We start from the raw sequence: 16,105 nt of genomic DNA on the forward strand, positions 1-16,105 counted from the left end.
CCCAGGTGAAGAAATCTTGAGAATCTGTTCGCATAACAACTTATTCTTAGAGAGGAAAATAAGTTGCACCTGTAATAAACAAGAAATCTGTCCCATAGGAATCAGTGAACAAAATATGTAAACTAACCAAATATAGAGAGATTTGACAGACGTACAGCCTAGTCATTTACCAGCCAATAAAGTGTCAGTGTAGCGTTAGCCAATTAGATCTAAGTGCCTTCTGATATTTCCTATAAATATGAGCTTTGTGAATAAAGAACTGACTTTTCTGCATGAAGAAACTGAGTCCATCTACTTATTAATGCAACAAACATATATGTTTATAGTCTAAGCAATCAACAAGTAAAAAGATCATGAAACAACACAAACAGAAGAAGGTGATAGGACAGAAAATAATAATGTGTGAGTGACTGCCTGATCCCCATAACAGGAACTCATTAATTATATGTAAACGGAAAAGGTCCCTTGGACCTGGAATAAAGAAGGTACTAGTAAACAACATCTCAAACGTTTGCAATTTCTGCATTTGTCACATTTAACACTGTGGCTTAATGCTCTCTTTTCAGCTCTGTTTTGGCTTTTCAAAGAGATGCTGTCAGCCTAATCCTCTTATGCTTACCCTTAGCATATTGACATGAAACAGACAAGTGAAAGCAAAGCAGAGTGAGATCCCTTCGCCGGCCTGCAGGGATTTGTGGGGCTGTGGCTACTTATCAGAGCAGCTGGCTTTTTCTTTTGCCCCTACACCTGATTGTGTACACAGGTGCACTGTTGCATGTGCCAGGATAAGGCTTCCCAGGCTGTAAGAAGAGTACTTTCTTGTGATATGATTCCAAAATACCTTACAGATTATGTGCAAAAAGTCACTTGTTCACTAAGAGGCTGGAGCCAATATGGTGAATGTATAAGCCCCCAGGCAGTCTTATTTTGCATCCTCCCTCATTTCATGCCCCCTCAGGATATCTCATTATTTGCATTTATGCTACAGTTTCCAGCAGCCACTTACAAAGGTAGCTGCTCCCAGACCTTCCATTTAGAGGCAGGAGAGATTCTGACAAAAAAGTAGTAATGTAGTAAAATGAAGAACTTTTTGGAAATTCTGGTCTCATTTAGGTCTGTTAGCAGACAGGTTTAAAAACTAGCAACATACCCCTGGGTCTTCCAGCAGGACATTTAATGATTGTGCTGAGAGACAACAAAAGACCTTTCAGTAATAAACCCCAACCCTGCTGCTTACTGTTGTCCAAGCTCAGCCTACTCAAATTCTGTGCCACTTTGTCATCCTTGAAACAAAAATCCACCCTTTCCTGCTTACAAAATATATATGTTACAAGGAACTACTTGTGCTATTAGTTTATAGCAGGGGAAATGAGTAATAATTTGTTTGGTCAAAACTGCAGAGTGATTAGTTCTGTAATGCATGAACATCCAGCTGGAGCCATGCCAGGGCACAAGGATTAAAAGCAACCAAATTCCGAACTCTAGTGAAAAGGATGCATGGGACATTAATAAAATAAAGGTTTAGTTCTATGGATACAGGTAACGAGGTGAGAACCCATCCCTCTCTGAAAGCACTATACCCACAGACATTGGGGAAGAGTCTCCCCTTTTTCTCCTCCTTGCTCTGCCTTCCCCAATCAGCTGGACAGACTCTGGCTGCTTAAAGGAGGTAAAAAAAGACTGGAGAATAATTTCTCCTGAGCTGCCCCCAAGACATGGGTTCCTGGTTAACTCTCTCCCTGCTTGTAAGACTTCCTGTGTACCACCATGGGGGAGAGGCCACTTCCTGAGCAGTGAGAAGGGAAGGTCACACTAGGTTCAGTGATTGAGGATGGGAGGCTGATCTCCTGCAGCACCTGGAAAAAATCTCTCAACACAACCACTTGTAAGACAGTATTTCTTTATTGCCTGTACTGTTTGCACACTAAGAAAGCATACTTAAAGTTGTACATTGAAAGAACCTGCTGGTTCTTGCCATTGCAGTCTGACAGCACTGATAAAGGTAATAGACAGAACTGGCCCATATTTGTGTTTCATGCCTTTGTCTCGGGTGTGCTGTGTACAGAGCGTGGGAGGCGCAGGTTCAGAACACCTTAGCGTGGATTCCCCTTCCCAAAAATAGCTTCTTGCAAACACGAGCAGTTCCCCTGGCAGCGCTGTAGGTCTTACTCCAGGCTCCACACCAGCTACCCTAGTTCCTTCAGGGCCTCTTGTAGCTTTCTGATTCCCAGTCTCTGGAAGGCATTAGTGCAGTTAAACTGTGTGAGCCACAGCTCAATAGTAAGGACTGAGCAGGATCTCACTACTTTTAGCTCTTCCTTTTACTCAGAAATCCTGCTCTTCCAGAGAAAAACTTCCTCTTTCCTATCAGAAGGGCACCAGGAGGAGCCATGGAAATTGTTTGTAATGCTGATGTCTGTAGGTGACTCAGAGCACTTTTCCTGCCTGGGATATTCCCAGCAAAATCTGTGCAATAAATAGACATTGAGAGTAAATGCCTCATCCCAAGAGAAGAAAGACCACAGACCTTCCCTATGCCGCAAGGTTTGGGGGCTGCGTCACAGCTGCAGTATCACATCTTGTGTCTAAAATGTCAGAGTCACAGACAGAAACAGCCTTGAAGACAAAAGGGGAAAGGGCACTAACAAAAATCTCACTTAATCCCATGGCTTTGAGAGCTGCTGAGCTGCAAACCAGAAAGCATGGCACCCTAGAAGCTCCGTGGCCAGGCACCATAGCAGCTTTGCCGACAGGAGCACTTCTGGGGACAGCTTCTACCTCTGCCCTGCTTCTCCTTGCCCTGCTTTGCCCCACCCCTTAGTGACAAAAAGGCTCCTTCCCAATGGGAACAGATTCAGTCTGGCTCTTTCTCTGGCCCTTCACCAGTCAAGTGAGGCCGCTGCTCAAGGTCCCTGCAAGAGAAAAAGGTACATTTCACACAGGCAGCTGCCTTGGGCTTCCATCCAGGTGCATTTGAAAGCACTCTAGTGGGATCTTTCAGGACTGCGGGTAAGGCAGTTGGAAGTTGCTGGAGATTCTTCAGGAAAGGATAAGAGAATGGGAGGAAACAGGCAGCATTCAGCCTTAAAACAGGCTATATATGGCTCCCCTGGTTTGTACAGACAACGCCTGCCATGGGCTATGAATCAGCAGCACACGCCAGCACCTGTGGGTCCCAGGGCAGCGATTCTGTGTTCTGTAAACATACGACAGGACAGTGGAAAGGTCCATAAGGGTGACAAAGCAATGAAAGCGATGGAATAACTCATCCTATCAAATCACATATGGAATCTGTTACTACAATATTGACAAGCCCAACAAATGCTGCAGTAAATCCAGGGCCCAATCCAGATCTTGCAGGAAATTGTATAAGTGTTCTCACTCACCACAGCGGGCTCTCAGCTGAGCGCTGCCACTGCAGAACCAAGAGGAGATGCTTCCCTCTGAGACAGATGGATCACTTCTTAGAGCTAGCCCAAATTTAAAATAATATCTTTCTCTCTTACATGGAAATTCTATTTAATACAGACCCACTGTGTCCTCTGCTCTCTGCTGCTAGTCCACTTTTTTGCCAGAAAGAAGAGGAACAAGACTTCATCCCTTCACAGAGAACCAGCCTCTCCAAACAGAGGCCCAGTCTGTGCTGCTAGCTAAGACCAGCCAAATTCCCCCAAAGAAGCAGAGGCCTCTAGAGACCAGGGCTGCATGCAAACTTGGGAAGTAGAACAGTGCAGATAATATGCACATTTTGGCCTGATTTATGCCTCAAAATTCACAGACTGGGAAAAGCTGCACCATCCCCAAGCCTCTAGAGAGCTGATACCATCAAATTCAGCTTGCTTGAAAGGAACCCCCAGCTTCATGATACAGCGTTGGCACACGTCTCTTGCTGACACATTGGTGTGCTTTATGTGCAGCATCCTTTCCTCCTGCTGATATCCTCCAGCTGCAGGGCATTCTCCCTCTGCCTGTCTTCTTGTGCTGTGAGCAACCTGGAAAGAGCAGCACAGATCAAGAACACAACCTGGTTACTGAGCTCTTCCTGCCAAGGCAGTTGCCTCTGCTCTTTGCTCTCCACCAGCCATTTAGGATTTACATTTAAGATTGCAAGAAGTGACAGGCCCAAAGACTGGACTTCTCTGGAAGCTGGGCTAGATAAATCACACACAGAGCATGAGCATGAATTTCCAGGGAACAGGGAAAGAAACTGGACATATACAAGAGGGGGTACCATGGCTTAGTAACCTGAGCACCAGTGTGAGTGGCCTGTGCCTTATTCCCAAGATCCCCTATTGATGTCAAAATCCTGGGTTGTTTGCTCCACCTGTCTGGGCCATCTTGGGCAGCACCATGGTAATAAAGCATGCTGAAGGCACGTGCTATGGGAGATATGATTCACCTGGCTGATAAGTAAATCCATCCAGTTAATGAACAGCTAAGTCCTGCTGTGGGCTTTAACACATATGATGCAGGAGGATGTGAAGAGATAAAAGAAAACAAAAGGATAGTTTTCTTGCAAGATTTGAAACACTTTTTCCAAAAACTACCTTTTGTACATTAAAAATTTTAGAGCAGATTTCTTTCAGCTGAACAGCATCTTACCTCCTTTTAAAACAATTGCCACTGAAATAGCTCAGTCTGTTCAGTGCTTATTAAGATAGGGGAGAAAGAACCCTTAGACCTGCATGAAGACTTCAAATTGAAAACACCACCTTAAAATCTGGGACAGTATGCAAGGTTTTTGTGATGATATATTCAAATTGAACTCCTAATCTTGCTACAGCCAGTTCTACTATGTGAAGCTTTTTGTGCAGAGTCCAGTCTACACCTGGTGCTTTCCAGACACAAGAGACAAGGACTTGGAGTCAGGTCTCTTTTGGGATGTGACAGAAAGTTCATCTCTGACACCTCCCTCTTCTTGCCCATTCCCCAGGAGAGCCCACACCAGTCACCTCCAGCTGGGGAAGTGTCCCAGGGTGACAGCTCGTGTTCACTGACCTGGCCATGTGCAGCATGGGCTCCATGATGTTGTAGCCAGTCATGGCACTGCACTCGTAGAACACAGCCTTGTACTCCTGCCAGAGAGCATAGCAAGCACCCACGGTGACTCTCCACCATCACCATTCAGCCACAGCCTTGGGAGCTGGCCCACCCTCATCCCCAGGAACCCTGCCAAGAGCCATTGGAGCCAGGAGGGTGCCTGCTACCCTGCTAGGTGCACACCCTACTCACCAACCCAGGAGGAGATGCTTTTTAAGCATTGGGGGCCAAACCAGTGTCCAAAAGGGAGCACTGGGGGAGTTGTTTGGGAAAAGAAAACATCTGTCCAGGGTACTTTGATTCTCTTACCTTTTTTTGCAAGTCCAGAAGGCAGGAAACCTTTGAAACCCTGTCTCCCCCAACCCAGGGGCCAAGGTGCCAGCAGGGAGGCAGACAAGGGAGTGAGGAAAGAGGCAGGATGATGTTGCATTAGGGAGCCCTCAAATGGGAAATCAGCCATGCACCTTCCTCTCAGAAAGACTGTAATGAGGCATTGAGCTCCAAGAGAAATATATGAGCCTGCTCAAGGGCCATAGTCTGCCATATACAGGACACCACCTCAGCTTCCCTTGGACCAGAGGGACCTGGGTACCTGTCCACATTGGAGAAACAGGGAGTGGGAGGGAGAGGGAAGGTACCATACTGAAAAAGGGCTCCAAGAAGGGCTTTCTGCCAGCCAGTCTGCCCTGCTCACAGCTGGAGGGTGGCTGCAGAGCAAGTCAAACAGCAGAGCACTGAGTCACACCTTCGCCAGCCTTTCCCCCTCCACCTTGGGCACTTTCCGTGTCTCTCTCTGCACAGCATCCAATTTATTTCCAAGCAGAAACACCACAGCTCCGTCCTCTATACCTTCCTGCAAAAGAAATAAAGACCCCTAGAGACCCAGGCACTCAGAGCACATCCTTTCCACCCAAGCAAACAAGACAGCAGGATCAGGCCCATTTGATCATTAAAGGGCCATTCCTTCAATAGCCCCAGGGATTTGTGAAGGGAAGCTTGAACTAGAAAAACATTCCAAATGTTGAGCTGAGACAGTGACAGAGGGGAGACAGGACATAAGTGCCTCTCAGGAAAATAAGAAGCCTAAAGAAAAGCAGCTTTCCCCATAGGCATTTTGGAATTTGTGATCTGGCAGATCTTCTAAATAAGCTCAGTAACTTTTGTATGTGCAGTACTGTGTCTAATGTGCTGTCCTAAACTCAGTGATCCCTTGCTGAAAATCCATTGGCCAAACAAGTTAAGCAACCTTCACCCCTTGTAAGCTGTCTCTGTGGGAACTGTTACTCCTAGGCAATTTCTGCAGCCCCTTACCTCTGGTCAAACTCTCTATAGTTCCAGTGGCTCACTAGAGCATGGTCAGAGTAAGAATAGGCTCAAAGTTATTTCCACATTCAAGTGCCCTGGATGGCATACAGAATCTGAACAGCTTTAAAACAAAATAAATACACAGATGGGGAGAGGAAAAGATGACAGAGATTAAAATATATAAATTTCATGAGGTTTGATTTTTCTGTGCAGTCAGTTTAACCTTCCCCCTGAAAGGAGCCTGATTTTCAGAGGCTGGTGAGGTTTGAAGATCTTAACATTTAGTTTTTTTCCCCAACAGGCTTGTGGAATTTAACAGTGCTAGAATCCTCCAACCTATACTTACTCATTCCACTGAGACCTGGGTTTTTTGAGACTCAGCACAATCAAAACAAAACTGCCCTTGAAAATTTCCCTTCTCCTCTTATCATCTACACACAACTAATTTAAATTATAAAGAGAGGTATTTTTGTGTCCCCAAGAAGATATAAACTACAGATAAATGCTTTTAGTGAGTGTTTGGAAATAAAAGACGGGGGGGGGGGGGGGGGGGGGGAACCCAACAGTATTGATACATTGTTACCAAATTTTAAATTAAAAAAGGAAATAAAAAGAACCACCTCCCTTTCCTGTGTATAGGCCAGACACCAAGAGATCTCCCTGCCTGAGCACAGGTGGGATGTAACCACATTTAGTAGATATAGCCAGTGCACACGGGCTGCTTACAAACCCACACTACTGTTTTGGGAGGTCCCACCACGTTCAGCCACAGAAACAGCCCTCCCTGACTTAATGGGCTACCACTGGCTTTGTTACCTTCGACACAAAGCCTCTGGTTCCAAACTGACCAGCACAGGCATCTCCTTTGGGAATTCAGCTTCACAAGGTCAATAGGACTTCCTGGGGCACTGAAAAATGTCACTTCCAGGCAGACTGTTGGAGCAAGGGAGCAGCAGCAGCACTGGAGGCCAGGCCCCGCTCTCACCTGGACGCTGCTCATCCAGTTGCGCACGGCCACGAAGGAGCACTCGGCCGTGATGTCGTACATCACCAGGATCCCGTCTGCCTTCCGGAAGTACTGCTTGGTGACGCTCCGAAACCTGAGCCCAGACAAAGCAAAGGCACCCTCAGAACCACGGGGTGGGATTGTCTGTCTGTCTGTCAGTGCAGGCTCTCTGCAGGGCCTGGCAGCACCCGTGCGTGATGTGTCCCTCAGGGCTGGTGTCTACACACAGGTGACAGATCCCTGCGCCTTTGAGACAGGCCAGGCAGCCGTGGGCAGGCAGGAATCTTGCCAAATGCGTGGTGCTGAGAAAGCAAGAAGGAAGACCTTTGCAGGTCAGGAAGAAAGAAGCAGAAGAATCTATTTGGGTGGGATAGGAAAAGGTAATTTCCTATTAAATGGGAAACTGGTGGAGAAAACATGATCTTTCTCTATAGTCTGGAAGAATCTGCAGACTAAGCTGCACCACAGTACAAAGTAGGCATGCGTAATGCCTTCCCCAGGGCTGCCAAAACAGCAATTAAGAACTCAGCATCAGTACAGTCTGTTTCCACTATTCAATCTGTAAACCAATGGCATTACACATAAAAAATCAGAAGCTAGACACAATTTCCAGGAAAAAAATCTGCCAGACATCTACTTTTTGTTGTCTGTACCATTTAAAACCACAGGCTCATATTTTGTGAATAAATTCCAACCAAAGCAAACCAACCAAACAAAAAAAAACAAACCAAACAACCAAAACAACAAACCCCAACCTTAGAATCTGTAAGTACTTTGTGACAGAGCCATGATATAACCACAAACTGATAGAATTAACAATGCAATTGTTGCAAACTGATAGAATTAACAATGTAATTTGTGAATTAATAAATGTAACAAAAGTCCTGAGATCTCACTAGAGAGCTGTGTATTTCAGCCCTGCACAGGACAACAAACTCTCTTCTTACAAGCCAAGAAAATCTACAGCTGTTACCCTCCTGTACTCTTCAGATAGTTGCCTGAAGCCTGTTCTTTCTCACTAGAATATTCTGGCACCTACCCAACCAAGAAAGCACAGACGGTATCTTTGGCAATCAAGGTGCACCTCTGGAACTGCCAGCAAGGTGCTCCAGAAGAACCATCAAAGGTAGCATGCATAAGTCTCAGGGAAGTCACCAAGGAGATCTCCTTGCATGGTCCAAGGGGTTCTTCCACCTCTTCCTTAGATATTTACAACTGAGCACTTCTAGAATATTCCTCCTGAAGAAGAAAAGGCTTTTTCTTCTTCCCAAGTCTCCTATTTGGTATCAGCACTGAGCCAAGCTCTCTCTTGTGGGTACTCATCTAAGACCTGCTAGTGCTGCAGGGGCATGTGGTAAAGGTCCTTCTGTAGAGACAATATCTTGAATTTGGCCTCTGCTGCAATCTGGCCTCAATAAAATGTCACATTTTATGTCATAGCAACTCCCCTTACCGCTCAGTTTCAGCATCAAAATAACCACAGGAGTCCCCTCAGAAATAACTATTTCTTCAGCATGAAGCCTAATTTTGGAAGAGAGAGTTGTTTTTCAATAGATACTCCTACTTAAAACATTCCCACCAGCTCTGCATGGTCTAGCTGCCTGAGCCAGCATCATTGGCACAGTTTAGGATTAGAATATTCCCATGACCTTGGCTGCCCCCTGAAGGCCTGCCCCCATAATATATTTAGCTCAAAACACCCAGTGCTTATTTTTGTCAGGCCCTTGAGGTTCATGGTCCTCTTGAAATAGCTTCTCATCTTAAGCTTTGAATTATATCCTACATAAAATGTAATTTACATGGAGCCAGTGATGGGCCTTCATCTCTAGTAGTAGATAAGGGTCAAATGTGTCCTCTACTACTCTTGTCCTCACCAACACTGCTGGTAATATCTAGAGATATCCCATGTTTTTAAAACTAGAGGGCTTCAAAATGGGGAGCAAGTGTTCACTGTCACAGAACGCTGCACAACCCCTCTACCAGGGATTATCACTTCCACAAGTCTGTCAGCAGAAGGGACAGTGAAAGCAGCCAATAGCCTCACTGACAGAGGTAGGGGTAGTTCAAATCACCTTCCCCACAGGTCATGCTAATTCAGCCAGTTTTGAGAGCTGAATCAGATCTGGAAAGGTTCACAGTCCTTTCCACCCTTTGAACCCCCATGACATACATCTGTGGACAGATTGCTTGGAGCCACAAGCATGCAGGTCAGGCACATGGAAAACTACTTTTCTGTCAACCATCAGAGTGATCTTCCCAGGCCCTGCTTCACAGTCACAGCTTCTAGAAATCTCTGGAACAGACCTTTGCTGCAGGTTCAGCACGGGAATAGTTGTCATGACCTGTCTGGTCCTTCTGAAGCTGATAGTTTTCCCACGAACAGAAACCAGCTGCGTGCACTCTTTCCCTTTCCTGCACTGAGCCCGGCAGAAATCGCTTACCTCTCTTGTCCAGCTGTATCCCACAGCTGTAAGGCAACCTGGGTGTTATCCACCATTAGACTCTTCACCTGGTAATCGATACCTGTCAGGAAGGTAACAATGATTACGAGGTAGGATGGGGAGGGAGCAGCTTGCCATTACAATGTCCAGACAAACTCCATTTAGTTCAGGGAAATTGCAAGATTGATTCAATACTGGGAGAGAGACCATCTTTACCCTCTAGCTGGGCTATAATACAGGCAAAAAAGCATTTTCCCAAGCTGCCTTTCCCACCATCCTCATTCAGATGAACCAGGCACCCTGTTACTTACCAATGGTTGCATTGAGCTCAGCCAAGAACCTGTCATAGCAGAAGCGGTGGATGAAGGAACTCTTCCCAACACCGGAATTCCCCACAAACACCACTTTAAAGATGCGATCTGGAGAACAGCTGGCTGGTTCCAGTGCTTGGAGCTAGAATGGGGAAAGGCATGAAGTGTTGAAGAGCCCAGCTGCAGGCAGTGCTTTGATTCAGGGAGTGGACCCCTGCACTGTAAATCTGTGGAGCTGGAGTTTGATGGGAAGAGAGTCAGACCCCAACCCTGGCAGGTATTTGAGGAATAATCCCAGGTAACTGCACTCACCCTGGTTTCGGTGCCAACAGGCTGGGCTCGGGGAGGCAGCGGAGCAGCATCTAGGCCATCTGCATTTTTTCTGCAGTCAGAGTCACCCTTCAAAGTCATCTTAAACCACTCAGGATCTGCTGCCAAGGGCCATCTCTCCTCATCTCTGCTGTTCTCTCCAAAGTTTGTGCTGCCTTCTTCTCCTGTCTTCATCCAAACCCCATTGCCTGGGAAGTATTTACAGTTCTTTCTGTTGGGTTCTTCCACTGCCACGTCCACTGGGAAGGTGAAGGGAGGGTCCGCAGAGGCCAGTTGTCTGTATTAAAGTCCACAGGCAGCACAGATAGGGTGGGAGGGGGGGAGGACATAAGGAAAGAAGGAGGTTGCAAATTCCCAACCAACCATTGCCATCCAATTAGTGTATATGAAGCTCTCAAAGGAACTCTGTGTATTCACTCCCCACACTCCCTGTGACCAAGGCTTCAGTGACTCCCCTAGAGAAAGAGAGACAGAGCTCACCAGAGCTGTGCTATACTCTCATGTGCTGACAAATATTTAATTAATTTTAATAAAAATTGCCACTTTGGGGTTTTCAAGAATTCTTTGCCTACTGCTTCCCCCAGTAGTAAAAAAATGAGGCAAAATATACAAAACAAAATCCCAATTAAAAAAAAAGAAGAAAAAGGAAGAAGAAGCAATAATTACCCCTGTATTTTTGTTACTAAATATCATATGAAAAGAAATAACAGACTGTGCCCACACAAGAGCAGGCTGATGCACTGGGGGTAGAGCTGATGTGGTAGTTGAAGCAACAACCTTCAAAAGAACACCTAAAATAACGAAGTTGAACTTCTTGCTGAGGAGCAAGACAGCATCACTGGCTTTCTATGGTTAAAGAACTGGGGAAGGAATGAGAAGACCTAAAATTAAGCTGAAGATATTTATCCAGCACAGATGTCTCCATTCCTTTCACTGTCCAGCATTTGGAAGGAAATTAGCGTGACCAGAGCGTACTACAGTCAGTCTCCTCAGAGGCACAACATCCCACCTCCCTCTGCAACTTTTCTATTTGTGCAGGAATCCAGACAATTCTTCTTTCTCACTCCAGCAAACACACTTCATCTGGGTTGCAAAATGCATGTGCTGCCATGCCTACTCTTTTTTCTATGAAAGGGAGCTCACATTGCTGGCTGTCCTCCCTGCATTTGCCACAAATGCCAGTCCAGAGCCAGGCCACCTGGAACTCCTCCCCCTTGATAATGGACACACAGTCTCAGGCTCTGGGGAATGATGCCCATCTCCCAGGGCTGGCAAAATCACACAATGAGGGGTCTCAAGACCCTCTTTAGTGGGAGCAAAGGAACAAACACAAACCTGTGAACAGTGACCCCAGATCTAATGGATTTCTTTTCATGTTTCTCAAGCAATGTGGTGTGACACAGCACAGGGACAGAAATGAGGCAAACATCTACTTCTCCCCTTCTCTCATCACCTTCATTGCCAAACTTCTCCAGCTGTTAAGCCTTTCCAGGAGATTTATTCCAGTAGCAGCTAGAAGGATCTTTGCAAGAAATAAGTGGGTAGGAAGATGGGAAAACCTGGTTATGTGATTCAATGGATAGAATGTGCCAGTCACACAACCATGAAGGAGCTCTGCCTCAGACCTCACCAGGCAACCTCCTACCCTGGGCTCAAGAATCAGCCCTCTCCAGAGTCTACCTGGTTTTCCATAAGTCCATGAGCCAAGAAGCCTTGACCTAAATCCTTAAATGCCACTACCAGAACTGCAAGCATTAAGGGTGAGTTGAAGCTGGAAGAAACCGAGCCAAGACCTGTGTCTCTGGCTGGCACCAGGAGAAACTGAGGAGCAATGGGACTTTCTGCAGAGACCTGGTAAGAAACAGGGGAGCATGCTGCCTTTAAAACTTGTTTGGGGCCAGCAGTTGCAGGCGAGATGCAGCTCCAAGCCAGGTCGTTGTATATTTTGCATGCAGAGTAGGAAAAAAAGAAAAGGCCTTGGCCACACAGATGAGTGGCCTGCCCTGGCTGAAGGGAAGACTGGTGTGCCAGGTGAGCATCTGCATAGGTGTAGAGGGAGATGAGCAGGATGAACCCACCTGGAGCCAGGCCCTCTCCTTGAGGCTTTCAGCTGCCAGAAAGAACCCAACCCTTGTGCAATTTTTGCCCTCTCCCATGCCCCAGAGATATGGATTCTGGCACGAGGCACCAATGGACAGGATTTGTGCCCGAGGACAAACTGGCACACTTGGGAGTTGATCCAGTCATTTCAACAGAGTTGTCTGACTCAGAAAGAGGGAGCCTTTGTGACTCCCATCCCATTAACAGTCCCAGACCTTCTGGTGATATTTAGATTTGCTCCCCCATTGCTGCAGGCATAAGCAGCAGCAGGGCCACCTCCCTGTGGAAATTAGTGAACAGTATCCTCAGCTTCATGCTGAGCGAACACCACCTGATGCCAAGAGACAGCTAAAGGCACAGAAAAGCTGCACCCCACCTCACTCCCAAAACCAGCCAGCACCAAGGTGGGAGAACCAGAGCCAGGACACAGCTTGACTGACAGGGTACTGCAGTGGGCACGGACTGACACCATGGACACGACACAGACACCCATCTAACCGTTTGACAGGCTTGTCCTCCAGCAGGTAACTGCCTAGCACTGACCCTTTCTTCAACAGGGGATTTTTGTTCTGAGGCACCTGGAAGTTGAAAAGAGAAGGAATGAAGAATGTGATTACAGCCCCAATTCAACCTCTCCCACCTCTGTAGAGCACTTTGGGGAGGCAAGGCTGGAGCCCTGGCAGCCCCACACCATGCAGTGGTAGTGCCTCACTGGAAGGCTGAAAAAGGTGAGCACAGGGCTTGCTTTTCTCAGTCCAAATAATTTAATTCCTGCAAGAAGCCATCACTGTTGCTGCTTTCTCCTTCACTTTAAAATCCATCAAAATGGTGATGTCCCAAACTGAATTCTTCCTCTAGCCAGCCAGAGTTTTTATTTTCTGGCTTGTTCTCTACTTGGTCTCACATCTGAATCTCTTTCCCCACCTGCCTCTTTCTTATGCTGATGTTTTGTAGGCCAGACCAATTGCACTTTCCTCAGAAGACACTAGTACCCTTCCTCAACCTGTACTCACCTAGAGCTGCACAGGAACCACAGGAAAGGAAGGAGGTGGTACAGGAAAGGAAGGAGGCAGCTCTACAGAGGGTGATGTACATGCTCTGCCTTACACCAACATCCCTCCCCATGCCTTCCTCCTACTTACCACAGAATGGACACTTCCTGCAGCCAGTATTTACCAGCTCTTCAGAGAAGGAGAAAGCAGGACAACCTCTCTCCCAACCCTATTCCCCCCATACAGCAGGATTGCCATTCCCAGCAGAGTCACTGCTCTGGCCACACACACAATGTGAAGTGAGAGGCAGCATGGAAAGGTACCCATCACATGGGCACTAGGGGAAAGGGAGAGGTATTCAGTCTGCCAATCTGAAGATTTCTAACACGTCCTTACTGGTTATTTTTGGGGGAAAGGTGGAAGAAGAAGGGTTTGCAGTCTGCCAGATCTGCCTCTCTCAGCAGTTTTGAACGGACCAAACACCTGCAGGCAGCTCTGGACAGGCCTTCCTTCATGCTTCCCACAGCCTAGGGGATTACAAAGTTTATTTCTTCAATAATCCTTACTGAAGGCTTATTTTAAAAGGCAAAAAAATTAGGAAGCTGTTCTGTTGGTCAGAATTCCCATGAAGACCTTTGCTGCAATGCAGTCTAACAAAGGGAGACACTCCAGAGTCCACAGAGGGCCTGACCCAACTAGGAGCTTTGCAGGGAAAGAACAAAACATTTTTTACACATGAAACTGATGTTCAAAAGAACATCTCCAGCCACAGAAACAATCCAGCACTGAGAGGCTCACAATGGTGGAGCACAAATCTCCCAAGGCCAATGACCTCCAGGTGCATAACAACAGTCCAGTTAACACAGCCAGGCTGTGCTACAGACAACCAGGGGCTCTCCAGCAGGGACAGAAGGGGAAGTTTTCAGTGTTTGAGCAGCTTCACTTGAGGGCACCTTCTAGCCACACAAAAGGAGGAAATTGTGTTACAGGCCACTGGAGCTGAGTTACAACCTTTAAGTCACCTGTGGAGAAAAAGGACTCCCACACAATCTGCTCTGCCACCACCTTACCTGGAGAGAGAACAGCCTGCAGAGCACGGAGTTGGGTGAGAAAGGAGGAACAATGGGGCATGTTTTGCCATTGGTTCTGCCATGCTTTATTGGCCTGCCAGGTCTGTGTAACATTTGGCTTTCCACCAGGATGATAAAGGGACAGATGCGACATCACAGCTGTGTAACACATGATGACAAGGATTCCACAACAGCACATGTACAAGCATTTTGGACGGGAAAGATTCTGGTTTACCAGTGAAATAAAAATACAGGTCAAAAGTAGTCAAAGTACCAAAACACTCTTCATGATGAACAGACATGAAATTGCTCTGTCAACATAAAGCATACAAGCATAACTCCACAGCCAGATGGGTCATGGGTGTGAAACTGAACCTGCAACCCCTGGGTCTTAAAAATACCCATCAGTGGTTTGCACATTGACAGAAATAGCCACATATCCCTATCTGTGACCCAGCCTCTCTTGCCTGGGACAAGAGAGTACCCCACAGTGCAGTGGGGCCAGGGTCTGCTCACCCTGGCAAGGCAAGAAACTCTTATGAAGAGCAAGGTATTAAGCTGGGAACTGAGAAGAGCAAAGGAGCAGTGACTGCGTTGCTATCAGCCACATACAGCCCAACTCCTCCTACCAACCACTTCAAAATCTTTGCTATGAAAGAACCTCTGTTCACCACACCTTAATTTCACAGAAATAACTCTTCTCAGCACTAAAAGAGAGTATTAAGGCCTTGGGACTCTTTTTAGCCTGTAAAAGCACTGATAGTCTCTGGCAGAGAGTGTGTAACACACTAGGGATCCCCATCAGAAGGCTGGACTCTTTGCTTCTGCAGGGAAGTATTGCCATTTTCACCCTCCCTTACTGTGAGACAGCTGGGGAGCAGACCTTCTGCAGGTGTATGATGATAGCAGCATCTCTGCAAGCCCTTGGAGCCCTGCTTCCCTATGGACTGAAACGAGAGCAGCCAAAGGAAAAAACCTTATTCCAGTACAGGCTTCAACTGCCCAGCAAGACACAGCCTTGCCAGATGAGCAGTGGTGGTAGGAGCTCACCCTGTGCCTCATTCCCTATTGCCAGTGCTGGGAGAAGGGAGAAAGCAGCCCCTCTGTGCTGTGACTCTCTCTTGGGTCCACCTGCAGCAGCAGGTCTTAGCAGGGGAGCAGAAGAGAACAGAGGAGAAGCAGACAAGCTTTGCGCACACAGAGGAACAGATGTGAGCTGTGGTCTCCAGAGGCCACCTGCCCACCCATAGGATCCCACAAGCTGATGAAGCACAACACATGGAAAGAGAAGAAACCATTTTCTTTGCCTGCTTGCTCTGGACTCTGCTACAGAGTGACTGTGCTCATGGCTATTCCAAGAGGGAGTAGGAAGCTCTGGTGTACGTCCACATAGCTAGCAGCTTTAAAAATGAAGATTGAAGAAAAAAAATCTTCCAGATTTTAGAAACAAACATACCTCACCTCTATCCAAAATTGTTACTGACATTATTTTATATGGTCTCCACCTGGA

At 46.8% G+C, this 16,105-nt stretch overlaps 1 protein-coding gene across 15 annotated transcripts in view; it reads right to left on the minus strand.

Moving 5' to 3' along the window:
• Positions 1-1,883: 1,883 nt before the first annotated feature.
• The window catches only part of CRACR2B (calcium release activated channel regulator 2B), a 46,433-nt gene continuing 32,211 nt past the window's right edge, over positions 1,884-16,105 (minus strand). For 12 of the 15 annotated variants that reach the window (XM_059849124.1, XM_059849128.1, XM_059849129.1 and 9 more), the window contains 8 exons: positions 13,032-13,111; positions 10,416-10,710; positions 10,104-10,245; positions 9,793-9,874; positions 7,331-7,445; positions 5,786-5,893; positions 4,999-5,075; positions 1,884-3,992 (listed from right to left, as the gene is read on the minus strand). In XM_059849124.1, the coding sequence (XP_059705107.1) occupies positions 3,908-3,992; positions 4,999-5,075; positions 5,786-5,893; positions 7,331-7,445; positions 9,793-9,874; positions 10,104-10,245; positions 10,416-10,710; positions 13,032-13,111 (984 nt within the window). In that variant the 3' untranslated portion in view covers positions 1,884-3,907. Of the gene's footprint in view, positions 3,993-4,998; positions 5,076-5,785; positions 5,894-6,351; positions 6,467-7,161; positions 7,254-7,330; positions 7,446-9,792; positions 9,875-10,103; positions 10,246-10,415; positions 10,711-13,031; positions 13,112-16,105 lie in introns of those variants that run through there. The other 3 variants (XR_009486902.1, XR_009486903.1, XM_059849125.1) reach the window with 3 other exon arrangements.

Source organism: Haemorhous mexicanus, chromosome 6, assembly GCF_027477595.1.
Source record: "Haemorhous mexicanus isolate bHaeMex1 chromosome 6, bHaeMex1.pri, whole genome shotgun sequence".
Taxonomy (NCBI): domain Eukaryota; kingdom Metazoa; phylum Chordata; class Aves; order Passeriformes; family Fringillidae; genus Haemorhous; species Haemorhous mexicanus.